At 40.0% G+C, this 15,732-nt stretch overlaps 1 protein-coding gene across 1 annotated transcript in view; it reads right to left on the reverse strand.

Moving 5' to 3' along the window:
- CNTNAP4 (contactin associated protein family member 4) overlaps positions 1 to 15,732 on the reverse strand; it is a 334,655-nt gene that overhangs the window by 236,824 nt on the left and 82,099 nt on the right. The window contains exon 2 of the mRNA XM_075828837.1: positions 1,535 to 1,645. Within this exon, the coding sequence (XP_075684952.1) occupies positions 1,535 to 1,645 (111 nt within the window). The remainder of the gene's footprint in view (positions 1 to 1,534; positions 1,646 to 15,732) is intronic.

The raw sequence follows: 15,732 nt of genomic DNA on the forward strand, positions 1-15,732 counted from the left end.
AAATATCCAGAGAGATGATAGAATCATCTTCCAGGCTCTAGATTTGCAGCGAATCAGTGATTAACATTGTGAAGAATAGGGATTCTGTCTATTTTTGGCGTATTGATTTTATTTGGGTGGGGGGGGTGAAAATAAACAGCAATTCTGGGAAATTTGATTACGCTTTTATTCACTGTGCATTTTGAATAACATATTAATATTATTCTATGGGTCAAAACAATTGTGGCTATGCCAAATATGTATACTGGTTTTTAAATTTTTTAATAATTGTTATCACCTGATCGCTTAGATAAATACATTGCAATACTGACGGTTCAACTAAAATCGACCTTATGTTTACCTGTGATCATTTTCTACTTTGTCATGAAATTCTTTAGTGGATGAATTGCAATGAAGATTAAAGGGGGTCTCTTTCCCAGCACCTTTACTCATTTTCAAAATAAATTTAGTTCTATTGTTATGATATGCCTGGACCCTTCCAGCACTGCTTTCATGTTTCAAAACCAAATTGAAAATCTAAAAAGAGTGCCGGCATGAGAGTAGCAATTTTGACGGCTGGTTATCATGATGCAATGGGAGAAAGCAATATATTTTAAGTTATGATAAAAATAACGTGAAATTAAATGTTCATTTTCAGTCTTTGTTTTCTTCCATAAACAGTATTGCATTGTAATGACACTGACAAATGCCCACTGGTCTTGTAGCGCACAAAAGTAGTTAAATAAGAAGAAACAAGAGATTATGTAATGTATTGAGATTTATGCTTCTAGTCTGTGAGTACGTGGCTCGGCTGGACGGGGCAAGGTGCAACATAACACAATTTGAAAAATAGGTCAAGAACAGTTGGTTGACAGTTGAAGCCACAGTAAAAAGAAGGGGATTACCAATAAATAAATTTACCTGCAGAAAAAGCTGAAATAGTTTACACATAAAACTTTATGCCATTAAATGTAATCTGCATTCTGTTGATGGATTCACATGACACCTGAATTAAATTTGAAATCGCCACAGCCCAGTGACAAGGGACAATGTGCCACATGTTTTTGTATGAATACTTGTTCTTGGCTGTATAAAAACATACTTTCATTGCTATATTTGGCCTCAAAATTCTTCTATTGACTGGTATGAAATACCAAACCTCTGTTTCCAAAATGAAAAATAGGCTTGAAACTTTAAATGGCTTAAAAGGGTTGTCTGGTTTAAAACAATCCTTTAACAAATATTATGCTGAAAGGAGAGACCATCTCATGGATCTTGGATCTAGCTAATAGAGCAATAAAGCACACCTTTTTGCTTTGACGAACTGCTGGTGTTCATTGCAAACAATGGGTTCTCATTGATCTCAAAGGACATTTTATTTATTTTAACATATTAACTGATCATAGGGGACCAAAGTAGTGAAATAACTTATTATCCACTTCTCTCAGAACGAGCAAATTAAAAATCTTAAAGCAATACTGTAATATACCTCTGTATAGTCAATGTTTAACATTAAAGCAAACAAAATATGATAGCAAAAACAACAAAAACTTACCATCTCTTCTGTTTAACCTAGCAAAGCCGGCACTATCAGTGCTGGAAAGTTGTGATGAGCTGGTAAAGGAGGACGGAGGGAGCGATGACCCAAGTTGACTATCACAATCATCTGTGTAAAGAAAACATTTATATTGAATGAACTTATTCATATTTATACACATTGATAGTAAAACACATTTCTAATTATCTTTAGCTTTATTGTCAACTATATAGCGTGAACATGTGAACATGTAATCATTGTTCTAAACATTTCAAAAATAGAAACTGAAATACACTATTCTTATTGGCAATACAAAAAAAAACATTTGATCATTGGGCCATTGTTCAGTTTATGTGCAACAATCCCTTTATTTTAGCTATTACTGGATATGAGGAATAACACTATTTCTGTCCATTATATGACTTGTATTCTGCATTATTTAGCAGTTTTCCCCTCTGCAGGCTCTATCTCTAATTCATGGATGAGCAGCATGGATGAGATTATACAGCATTTTTTTTAGATTAATTTGCTTTTAGTGTTTTATTTAAAAAAAGTTTATTTATTTGTGTGTTTGTGTTTTACTTCTTTTTTTTTTTAAAACTTTTTCTTGTCTATGGGGCTGCCATTTTTTTTTTCATCTCTGTATGTGTCGATTAACGACACATACAGACATGGAATACGGCACATACAGCCCCATAGATAATGCGAACGGGAGCCGTTCCATTCACTACGCTGTACGCCGTCTGTGTGGGAACGGCGCATTGTGCCGCTCCCACACTGTCCAAATGGAAGGTCTTCGGCCGAGCAACATCCGGCGCCATTTTCTTGTGGACAGTAAGATGACTACTTCCGGTTGCGGCTTCCGGGCATGTGTTCAGAAGCAAGTGGAGGGAGCAGACGGATCAGAGGGAGAGGCGGCGGCAGAAGCAGGTAAGTCATGTTTATGTATGTTTTGTGTTCTAACCACTGTATGTAAGCCAACTACACTGTGTATTCGCTCAAAAACTGGCGGCACACAGTGTAGGAGGCTTGCACATTCAATCCCCCTCCTTTCTCATGGCACTAGCCAGGATAAGGGAGGGGGGATTCTGTGAGCTCACTAGAGCGAGTGTGTTTACACCAAATTTGCAGCATAAAGCAATGTGGTTGCTTTACCACATGCCAATGCTGCAATTTTGGGAATTGCTCCCTCTAGTGACCAGCACAGGGAAATGTTATAAATTAGAATCTAATTTATAATATTTCCTGACATGTGAAAAAATTAAAAAAAAATATAACAATGTCTAATCATGTATACACTAACTGTTTAACTGAAAAAAAATACAAAATTCTAGCGACACATTCCCTTTAAGGAGTGGAGACTAGCTGCTATGTTGTCTCCCATATGCAACGCAGGGAGAAGTGGGGACTCTTCTCTCTTATCTCTCTCACACACACCGAAGCAGCCTCACTTAAGTCACTTTAATAAGGGGAACAATGTTTTTTTTTCTGTAATATGATAGAATTTCAAACTGAAAGGACAGGTAGTCTTTAAAACATTTACCACATTTAATGACATACATACTTTAGAGGCAGGCTGACTGCCCTGAGGCGCTTGAAGAGACTTTGATCTCCTTAGGAGCTGCAATGTTTTAGCAAGCGTCATTGAAAAAGCAAGAAGGAGGAAACTAATAATAGTTTGTTTTGTTGTGGGTGGCAAAACCCAGAACTATAATGAAGGTCTCATTTGATGACAGTAAGAAATAGTGTATATAATATACACTATCATTGTAAACAACAATGCTCAAAAATGTTTAATAAAATGGGAACGATTTAGATTTAATTATTAGTCAGTTAAGTTTCAGAACAGCAACCCCTGTTAAAATTTAGAAAGTCAAACTGTTCATGCAACAGGAGTACAGGAGCATCAACCTATCCCCCTGAAATATTTCAACTACGTTAAATCTATCTCTATTTAACATTCCAAGTCTGCTTGCTCCAGTCTACCTGCTTTAGTTTCTCCGTAGAGATTTTAATGAACAACTTGAAACATAACAGGGCTATCATGTTGTAGAATGTACATACTGACATCTGTCATTCCTGATACAAATCACTTGCAAGGCGTGAAGAGCAAGTGACCTTAACAGATGTTGAGTATCTCTCTGGGTGTTGTAAGTCAATCTGGTTATACTTTATCATGAGCTCTAAACATGATCATATTTTAATCATAAAAATGATAGCTGGTGATTTATTATACAAAGCTGAAGGTGGTACATACAAATGAATGTGATATGAAATGATCCTCAATGGATTATCAGCTTGATTACTAAAGTGACATTACACTGAGAATAATAATTAAAAAAGATTGGAACAGTCATGCATATAATCCAATGTTTTAGTAGGAAAGTTTATAAAGGTCTATAAAACATGTTGTTTCCTATTAGATGATATAAGACTGTGTAGCAAGAGTGATATCTTACTGAAAATGCATCATTCCCCTATTCCTTTTTTTTTTTTTTAATTCCTGGTTGATCTATTCTAGTATTTTACAGTTAATGAGATCCAAAACTATTAAACTGCAGTACAAGCTAATCATATTTTAAAACCTCTTTTAGGAACATTTCATAATTTAAAATACAGAAAACATTGAATTAATTTGGCCAATTAGTTTTTTTTTATTGATTTTGAGTTATTAAATGTATTTTCTCCTTTTATGTCTAGAGCTGCTATACATACTTCTACTGGTTGCCTTAGGAAACAGACTGTGATTTCCATTACAAACCACTGTCAGGCATGTTACAGCTTAGATTAAAAGTTTTTCCGGGCCGTGTAAAGATTTACAGCATGTTGTTTCTTTCCAAGAGATTTAAGCTAGCCTTCCCTCTTCTTATACAGAAGGAAGGAATCAACACCCCTCTGCATTGCTATTTTTAGAGGCACAATATAGGTACTGGAGGTGGGCCAATGTCTTACTGGTAGTTTTGTTGAGAAATCTGTCTTTAGGACACATGACTGTCTGCGGAGTACAGATAAACCACAGGCACATTTTAATACATAACCAGCTGAATTTACTATTTAGTCTTGGCTGTAAATGGAGGAAAAGAAACATTTGAAAAGTTGCTTAGCATTATTATTAACATTAAAATGTGAGTATGTTTAACTCTGTTGAAGAAATTTTTAGGAATATAAAGCATAAGGTTTTGCACTCTCTACAATTCACATAGGAATGTCACATGCAGGTTGAAAACTTAACTACTTATACTTGTTTATTGATATGTTAGTAAGAAACACTATCTGCTGAAAAGCTGTTAGTTTACAGCCTAAACGTGCCAAAATATGACAGAGAAATAAATATGCAATTCCCCATCACTAGTCTATCTGATGCTTCCACATCGATGATTTCCCATGGAAAGCTGTGACACCATAATGACAGATATTTGATACTGCTATGCACAGAAAACATAGACAATAAAATTGTAGGTTTAATATCACTATTTAAAAAGTTACATTCGACTGCAAAGGAAATTCACCTTGGAAAACAGCATTTCTTTCATAGCCCATAGACTCCCACAAAAAATATATAAGTTTTACCCCTTAGCGCACCATGATGACACTGTACGTCATGGTTCAGGGGCTGAAGGGTTTATCCGGGCTCACACGCTGGCCATGCTCCATATGCTGCAGGTGTCAGCTGTGTATTACAGCTGACACCTCGCACTAGTGGCCAGAGCTCTGATCCTGGCAATTTATCCACTTAGATGCAGCGGTCAATAGCGATCGCGGCATCTAAGCCTTCATTTACTAATGTTATGAAACTTATTACAATTTCTTTAGATATGTATTAGTACTGAACAAAAGTATTCGGCACACAATGTTGTAGATTGAAGAAATCTTGTTTTTATTGAAATAGGCCAATGACTTAGTGCGACGTTTCGGTCATTATGACCTTCATCAGGCACTGATTTGTTTGGGCAGTTGGATTATCCTGAAGTTGGTGCTCGTGTTTCTAATTGCGGCTGGCCGCTAGTAATGGCGCAATGACCAAAACGTCGCACTAAGTCATTGGCATATTTCAATAAAAACAAGATTTCTTCAATCTACAACATTGTGTGCCGAATACTTTTGTTCATCACAATTGGGTTGGGACCCTATTCGTGCACCATACAAGTCTAGTGTCATCTGAACAACTACATATGTATTAGTACTGTTTACATATACTTCTATGCTGGTCCTGAATCTTGGAGCACTAGAATTGGGCTATATATATTCCACTTTCTTTTTATACATTATCACAAATTCTAACTCTGAATATTGACATTAGTACTTGGTACTAAATGTTACTCAACATATTTCTGGATGTATATTTCCCAAGGGCAGCACAGACAACCTGGCATAATAATGTTACTTCTGACCTGGTAACTGCCAATTCTGTTTATAAAACTGTTGGTAATAAGCCTATTAAAAATCCAGATACTCCATGGTAGTTCAGATACAATATGTGCTGGGCATGGCTTGTCTATCATGAGCAAAGTGTGTTTTTAATGTTATTTTATGAACAAATCAGTTGGAAGATATTTTTTATAAAGAATGGCAGTGATTCTATTAGAGGTTTAATATAAGTATGTGTGCAGGCTATGTTCTATACATTACACCAGGACCATAGTAATAATGCATGTCTCTAAACATAGTCCAGTCATGAGTCTTGAGAAATGATTTTGCTAGAGTGATTTTCTACCTTGGGACATAAAGCTGTTTCATATTAGAAAAAGACTGATGCACACAGTAATGTAGGCACAATAGATTCTGGTGAACAAAGCTTACCTTCTATTGTCCTAAGGCTTAAAACATAGGGAAGATAAATGGTATGTTTAGAATCTGAAAGCACATACACTAGAGAGATGGATAGTCATTCCCATTAGATTTGTCAATGACAAAATCATGTAGTACAAGTTATATCAGGATGAAAATAAAACAAAGTTCCAAAAACATATTTGAATTGATCCCAGAATATTAAAATAGAGTAATATTTGAAGATTACAATTTTGCCTACTGGTCCATAATGTTCATCTCAGACTTTTATGCACCTATCTATAGAATAAGGGGTTGACGCCATACCAGTTTATTTACACGCTCCCTGTTACCTATACCCCTATATACTTCGGAACTTTTTGTGTCTATCCACTTTATACAGTATTTGACACATGTTCTTATGCAACTCTGTAGCTTTCAGCACGTAGAACTTTAGTTATGAGGGTTGCTTATGATACATATGCCAGTTGCCTTAGATGTATTTTGTTTTTGTATATGTAATTCTGGTGATATCGCTTTATCCATTGTGGGACTCCATGTTTAAATGTACTATATATGTTAGTAAATATTTTTTTTTAGATTTTTTTCTATACTGTTGTGCTTTGTCCTATTATTCTGTAGGTTTATGCATTTTTGTTAGATGGGATACACCCTCTACTGGTCCTTAAGTAGTTGCATGAGTTGATTTATAACTGTTGTTATATTTGTATACCATTGCATGCTTGTGTTATCAATATGTTAGTACGTACAGTGCATTTGGAAAGTCTTCAGACCCTATCACTTTTTTTCACATTTTGTTATGTTGAGGCCTTGTGCTAAAATAATCTACTTTTCCCCCATCATTCTGCACTCAATACCCCATCATGACAAATTAAAAACCGAATTGTAGCAATTTTTGCAAGTTTATTGAAAATTGAAACCTTAAATTTCACATGAACATAAGTAGAGATGAGCGAACCGAGACAACCGAACCCGGTTTCGGTCCGAACATCGGGAAAAGTTCGGTTCGCAGCGAATCCAAACTTGACCGTGTTCGGCCGAACACGTTTTGACCGAACCCGGCGGAGATAGTCACTGTCCAGGGTGCTGAAAGTGTTAAACGATAGGCAGTAACTGTTTCAGCACCCTGGACAGTGACTACCGATCACAATATACATCAACCTGTAAAAAAAATAGAAGTTCCTACTTACTGATAACTCCCTGCTTCTTCCTCCAGCCAGTCCGACCTCCCGGGATGATGATTCAGTCCAAGTGACCGCTGCAGCCAATCACAGGCTGCAGCCAATCACAGGCCAATCCCAGGCTGCAGCGGTCACATGGACTGCCGCGTCATCCAGGGAGGTCGGGCTGGATGTCAAGAAAGGGATGCGTCACCGTTGCCTTGGTGACGCGTCCCTCTCGACATCCAGTCCGACCTCCCGGGATGATGCGGCAGTCCATGTGACCGCTGCAGCCTGGGATTGGCCTGTGATTGGCTGCAGCCTGTCATTGGCCTGTGATTGGCTGCAGCGGTCACTTGGACTGAATCGTCATCCAGGAATGTCGGGCCGGATGTTGAGAGGGACGCGTCACCAAGGCAACGGCCGGGAGACCGGACTGGAGGAAGCAGGAAGTTCTCGGTAAGTATGAACATCCTTTTTTTTTACAGGTTACTCTATATTCTGATCGGAATTCACTGTCCAGGGTGCTGAAACAGTTACTGCCGATCAGTTAACTCTTTCAGCACCCTGGACAGTGACTATTTACTGACGTCGCCTAGCAACGCTGCCGTAATGACGGGTGCACACATGTAGCCACCCGTCATTACGGCAGCTCCATAGACTTCTATGGGCTGCCCGTGCCGGACATGTTCTATCTTTTTCAACGGCACGGGCACCTTCCCGTAAGAAAACGGGAAGGTACCCGTGGCCAATAGAAGTCTATGAGCCCGTTATTACGGGTCGTAAATACGACCCGTAATAACGGGAGTTTTTACGGTCGTGTGCATATATGCAAATGAGCTTTGAAATGGACAACTGGGGTTTTTTTTTCCGTTATGTCCAACTGGGCGTGTATTGTGTTTTTAACAGGGCGTGTTTATGTGTATGACGCTGACAATCAGCGACCAGTCAGCGTCATACACTCCTCAACATCTGCACGCTCCTCTCCTGAAATAGTCTGTCTGTTACCTCTTCTCCACTCCTGTCCTCAATAACACCTTCACATGATTGGCAAGTCACCACATAATGGTAAGAGCAGAATTCACAGCAGCACAGAGTATTTCAGGAGATGAGCGTGCGGATCTTGTGCGGGGTGGTGACTTGCCAATCATGTGAAGGTGTTATTGAGGACAGGAGTGGAGGAGAGGTAACAGACTGAGAGCTACGTAATGGTAGGAGCAGAGTTCACAGCAGCACAGAGTATTTCAGGAGAGGAGCGTGCAGATGTTGAGGAGTGTATGACGCTGACTGGTCACTGATTGGTCAGCGTCATACACATAAACACGCCCAGTTAAAAACACAATGTGTGTCTCTACGGTAACCGATTACAAACAAACCCTGTGATTGGCTGCAGGGGCCACGGCAGCCTGTGATTGGCTGCAAAGGCCGCGGCAGCCTGTGATTGGCTGCAGAGTCCGCGACAGCCTGTGATTGGCTGCAGAGGCTGTCACGTGACGTGCGTGACCGCCACTACAGCCTGTGATTGGCTGCAGCGGTGACATGGATGAAACGTCATCGCTGGAGGCCGGACAGGAGGAATGTAAGTATGAACGTATTTTTTATTTTTTTTTATTACATTCAAATTGTATTTTTCGTGCGCCGAGCATGGTACTGTCAAGGTTGCTGAAAGAGTTAGTGCAGCCCATTAACTCTTTCAGCACCCTGGACAGTACCATGCTCGGCGCACGGAAATTACAGGCTCGGTCATAACTAGTTCGGTCCGAATCAAACTTTTTCGTGAAATTCGGCGAACCAGCCGAACCGAACTTTTCATAAGTTCGCTCATCTCTAAACATAAGTATTCAGACCCTTTTCTATGACACTTGAAGTTTAGCTCTGGTGGCCTCCCATTTCTCTAGATCATTTTTGAAATGTTTCAACGCCTAGATCGGAGTCCACCTGTGGTAAATTCAATTGATTGGACATGATTTGGAAAGACACACCCCTGTCTATATAAAGTCTCACAGCTGACAATGCATATCAGAGCAAACACCAAGCCATGAGGAGGAAAGAACTGCCTGTAGAGACAGGATTATGTAGAGGCACAGATCTGGAGAAGGGTACAAAAAAAGTCTGATGCACTGAAAGTTCCGAGGAGCACAGCGGCCTCCATAATTTTTAAATGGAAGATGTTTAGAACAACCAGGACTCTTCCTTGAGCTAGCCACCCCACCAAATGCAGTAACCGGAGGAGAAGGGCCTTGGTAAGAGAGGTAACAAAGGACCCAATGCTCACTCTGGCTGAGCTCCAAAGATCCAAAGGACAACCATCACTGCAGCACTCCTGCACTCCTGCAATCTGGGCTTTATGGCAGAGTGGCCAGATAGAAGCTTCTCCTCAGTAAAAGACACATGAAAGCCTGCCTGGAGTTTGCAATAAAAACACCTAATGGACTCTCAGACTGTGAAAAACAAGATTCTATGGTCTGCTGAAACCAAGATTGAACTATTTGGCCTCTATTCTTAGTATCATGTCTGGAGGAAACCAGGCACTGCTCATCACCTGCCCAATACATCCCTACAGTGAAGCATGGTGGTGGCAGCATCATGCTGTGGGGGTGTTTTTCCAGCGACTGGGACAGGGAGACTGGTCAGGGTTGAGGGAAAGATGAATGGAGCAAAGTGAAGATATTCCTAATGAAAACCTGATCCAGAGTGCTCTGGACCTCAGACTGGGCCGAAGGTTTACCTTCCAACAAGACAATGACCCTAAACACAGTCAAGACAGCACAGGAGTGGCTTAGTGACAACTCTGTATATAGGGCCGGACTGAGACATAAAATCAGCTCTGGCATTTTAAAGCACACAGGCCCCCCCCCAACTGTCCAATAAATATGTTTGCGCCTTTGCAGGCCAACCCTTCAGCTATACAAAAACATTAAAGGGAACCTGTCACCAGCATTTCACCTATTAAACCAGCAATACCCGGTGGTAGTGGGTGAAAAATCATTTCTATATAACCTATAATTGTCCTCTTAGTCGGCTCTGTAGCTTTAGTATTCAGCTTTTTAGTGTTCCCACACCGTATGCTAATGAGCATAAAAGAGTCATATCTTTGTTTGAAAAGAGTAAAATCTTCGTTTGAAAAGAGTCAAATCTTCATTCCTCAAGTCTTTCCGAGTTTACCCCGCCTCCTTACTTTTGATTGACATAGGAGATGTCCTCCAGCACACAAAATCCCACGCTTGTGCATTGATGTCCTCTTCTGGTGTGTGCGCACAATGGGACACCGAATTGTTACGATAAAAAGCGCAAAATCTTTGCAGACTGTTATTTGCAGTCGGAGGAGGAGTTTAGGAGAGGGGATAATGGCAATTAACTTTTTATAGCAGCGGCCAGTGAGGGATATGTAAAGTTCAATAGGTGAAATGCTGGTGACAGGCAGGGCCGGCCTGAGGATAGATGGCGCCCCGTGCGAAATTATTTTCTGGTGCCCCCATCATTAAAAATAAATGCCCCATAAAAAAGTATAATGCCCCTTTAGTGCCTCCATACAGTATAATACTAATATTCAATAGTATAATATATTACAACCCCTTCAAGGACACAGTATTTTGACCTTTAAAGGGGTGTTCTCATCTTGACAAATATTTTTGTAAATACCTTCATTTTTTTTAAATGATGTACTTTGCGAGATGTCCTGGCTCCATCTTACTGACAGCCCCTCTTTGTTTATTGCTCGTTGCCTAGGGATCCGGCCACCACTGCTTTCCTTTAGCGGTGGCCGCGCCTACGCTGTTCTACCTCTTTATTTTGCAGTGAGTGTGGCTCGGATCTTGGGAACGAGCATGCTAGAGCATGCGCAGTAGCTTCCTGCCCGACCACCTCTCTGGTTCTATTCAAGTCTATAGGACGACCCCAGGCATGCGCAGTAGCCCTGGAGCCGTCCTGTACGCGGCACATCAGTAAAGGCTTGCCGAGTTAGCTGAGCCCTTATCAGGACTAGGCATGTAACATTGTCTGTTACATACTTATGCTACACAGCAGCATGGACCGGCCGCTGTCAGTGGTGTAAACTGCACATAAATCAGCTGTATGAGACAGCATCCTGCTCGGTCTCCTGTGCTCTCATCTGCTGTAAGGAAGCCAGCCCTGTATCAGTGTGTCAGCGTATCAGTGTATTAGTGCGGGCTGCTGTACTGCTGACAGGAGACAGAGCAGGACGCTGTCTCGTACCGTTGATTTATGTGCAGCTTACACCACAGACCCTACAGTCAGGGGCTCCTCCATGACAGGAATTCCTGGCTAGAGTGTTGGAAACTACACTCATAGAAGGAGTCCCAATGGAGTTAGCTACAGGGAGGGTGGTAGCATCTCAAGACATCGGGAGCGCGTACTAACAGAGCAGAGCAGCTTAATGGACATCAAGCCGCTCACGCCCCCTTTTAGAAAATATAACCAGCACTAGCTGCATTATCTAGTTGAGGAAAAAGGGAGTTAGGAAATGATTATTAAAACATTTTTTAGAGCAATATGTTTATTTTTTTTATTTATGCTTAGGATGTATTTTCGAAAAAATGTCTCAACATGGGAATAACCCTTTAAGTGTGCCCACAATATTATGCCCCCCTTATATACAATAAGTAGGAAACAGAGAAAAAAGATAGGATCCAGCGCTGAGATGCGTTTAAAATGGAACTCGAGGTTTCCAAGTTTAATGTCTTTGTTTAAAAGGAAGTCCAGTGGTTGGGTCCAGGGTATGCATGAAGTGGGAAGAGGGTATCCTCTGTGGCCTACGCGTTTCGGACGTCGCTGCGTCCTTAGACTTGGCTGTGATTGATTTTCAAAAAGAGCGCGCTGTCTTAAATAGGTCATAATGGAAAGTAACAGCTGATGAGTGAGGACGTGATTGCGTTCCACGGTTGTATTGTGGTGGAACGCAAGCGTCTGACATAAATATCCTAGTGCCGTGAAAGAATGTTTGGTGAGTATAGTAAATGAATGTTAATTGACTTTATTCATATCATGAGTATTGGGATTATTTTGTTCTTTTGCATTAGTTTATATGGAAACGTGTGTTTGATTGAAACACTTCTCGGATGGCATCTTTGTTTTTTGCTAAAGTTTTATTTAGTTGATTTGCGTTCCAGGACTCATCCTGGAAAAGGCATAGAAATGTGTGTTTGTCTTGTATATTAAAGTTTTGTTTGGTTGCGTTCCAGGCCTCACTTTGGGAGACGTCTCCGGGAACTGTCGAATGTCGGACTTCTTGCCACATCCCGAAATATCATCACACATCAGTAAGTAAATTAATATATTAAAAATTATAATCTTATGTGGTGATGATTAATGTATTATATGCAAGTATTGTTTTTCCTTTGCATTATTACCATTATATTCATTGAAAAAAGAAACTTTTGCGGTGTACATTAACTATATGTGTGTAATTTTGTTACGATATGTTAGGATAAATATTGATTTTTCTCAATTGAGATATGAGGCTGTGAATGTTTACTGAGTTTAATTTAATGACCATAAGAACGGGGCTCAGATTGTCATTGGCGAGGATGGGATGTGGGGGAGTGTAGGTTGGACCACGACTATTCTGGTATTGTGAGGGAACTTACATTTGACATAAACGAAAATTGATAAAATATATATTGTAGTTGTGTACGAGGCAAATAGCATATGTTATGTCTGTACATATAAGGGAGTGATTTAAAATTTCCAGGTTGGAAATTGTACTAGCACCTCCAGTTGGTTTGGAAATTTTGGCTTGATCTTACATCAAAGACTTAATGGCATGTTGTAACCCGCTTGGGTACGGATGAATTAATATAGATACATCAGTTCTTTTCTTAAATTAAGGCCTTCTGGGTATCTTGTGTTCAGCCTGTATATCCAATACGCTTCTCTCAAGAGAGTTTTGTGTTTCATGTCTCCACCTCGCTTTGGTGGCTGTATTTTTTCTATGGCATAGCAGCGGAAAGATTTGATGGATCTATTGTGGTGGGAAATAAAATGTTTGGCCGCATTTGATATGTTGACAATGTTTGCGTTTCTTATATAGCTCAGATGTTCTAAAATTCTCGTCTTAAATTTTCTGATTGTGCAGCCAACGTACTTGAGTCTACATTCTGTACATTCTATTAAATAAATAACTGACTCTGAATTGCAGTTGATGTAATTCTGGATTGTGAAATTATCTGTATTTGTAGAGTTGTAAAAGTTTTTGGTTGGGTATGCATAAGAGCAAGTTTTACACGGGTGTTGGCCACATTTGTAGAAGCCTTTGGTCTCTAACCATGTAGATGTTGTGTTGGTATTGGATATGTATAACGAGGGAGACAGAGTGTTACCCAGGGAGGAGGCTTTTTTTGCGACTATCCTACAACCTCCTGACAAAATTGTGCGTAATGTATCATCCTCCATGAGGATTGGCAGGTAATTGTTGACTATGTTTTTGATTTTGGAAAATTGATTACTTTGTTGTAGGATGAGTGTCGGTTGATTGGCAGCCGATTGTGATTCTAATTTATTCTTTGCCGTTTTCGGTTGGCCAAGAAGTTGATTTCTAGATTTTTGTTTGATGATGCTGCTAGCTCTGGTCAGTGTCCATTTTAAAATATGGATAGGCTACAAATTATTAACCTATCTGAATACAATTTGAGTGCACCAGAGAACACATTATTAGAAAAAGGACTTTCCTTTGTCCCCACAGTTAAATTTGACTCTTTCTCGTGGATAAAAGATCTTAATTTATTTGCTCGTAAACTCAAATGGATCAAATTTTTCAAACATCACAATAGAAAAAAATGTATGGAACTAGGGTTGGAAGAGTCTGATATGGAAGGCCTTGCAGCCTTGGAGGGGCTATTAGAGGAATCTGGAAGAGCTCCAGGTCTAGGTCCCTTTACCAACCTAAAAATGAAGAGTAGAAAGCTGCCACCTATAGGAGATTTTACCAATGTGGATTTATTTGTGGATATGGTGGGAGATGAGATCAAAAATCTTAGTCAGGACAGTAGGGGCATGGATAACAACTTGTCTTGGTCCGAACGACTAGCTCTGACCACTCTAGAGAAAAAACAGAACATCGTTCTAAAAGCATCTGATAAAGGTGGGAACATTGTGGTCATGAGTAGGGATGATTATAAAAAAATGTGTGAGGACATATTGTTTAACCATAACTGTTACACCATTTTAAAGGATAACCCCACAGCACTATTCAAGAAGGAGTTGCTGAGCATTCTGAGTGATGCAAAGAGCAGATCCTTGATTAGTGCAGGAGAGTTTGGGTTCCTGTACCCACAATTTCCTGTTATGGCGTGTTTTTATAGCCTGCCCAAAATCCACAAAGGGTATCCTCCCTTACGTGGCAGACCCATTGTTTCAGGCATTAATAATTTAACTCAAAATGTGAGTACTTATGTTGATCAGGTGTTGCGCCCTTTTGTCTTAAGTCTTACATCATATGTACGTGACACCATGGATGTCTTGAAACAGATTGATGGTATTTCTCTGGAGAAAGATACAATCCTGGCTAGTCTGGATGTTGAGGCGTTGTATTCATCCATACCTCACAAATGTGGTTATAAAGCGATCGAGTATTATTTGGGATCAAGAGGTACACAGTTTGCTGCCCATAACCAATTTGTTTTGCAGTTATTACAGTTTGTTCTTGAAAAAAATATATTTATTTTTGAAGACAAGATCTTTCATCAGCAATGTGGTACTGCAATGGGGAGTCCTGCTGCTCCCACCTATGCAAATCTATTTCTTGGCTGGTGGGAGGAGACAATTGTTTTTGGGGACAAATTTGTCAATTGGACTTCATCCGTTGGACTATGGATTAGATATATTGATGACGTGCTGATTCTCTGGAACTCTACAGCAGATGAGTTCCATAGGTTCGTAGCAGCCCTCAACAAAAATGATGTAGGACTTAGGTTCACATGTGAGATCAGTGAGAACGAACTGTCTTTTTTAGACTTGAAAATCACAAAAACGGAAGGAGGTACAATCCGCACAAAGGTACATCGTAAAGAAACAGCAACTAATAGTTTTTTGCAATGGAATAGCTGTCATCCTTATTCCCTCAAACGTGGCATTCCGAAAGGCCAATTTATGAGAGTACGCAGGAATTGTAGCTCTATGGGTGATTTTGAGTGCCAGGCCCAGGAACTCAAAACAAGATTGAAGGATAGAGGCTTCCCCGAGAGTGTAATTAGGAAGGCCTATGAGGGAGCAAGGGATGCAGATAGGCAATGTCTCCTGGTCCCTAAAAAA

This window comes from Rhinoderma darwinii, chromosome 1 (assembly GCF_050947455.1).
Source record: "Rhinoderma darwinii isolate aRhiDar2 chromosome 1, aRhiDar2.hap1, whole genome shotgun sequence".
In the NCBI taxonomy this organism is placed as follows: domain Eukaryota; kingdom Metazoa; phylum Chordata; class Amphibia; order Anura; family Rhinodermatidae; genus Rhinoderma; species Rhinoderma darwinii.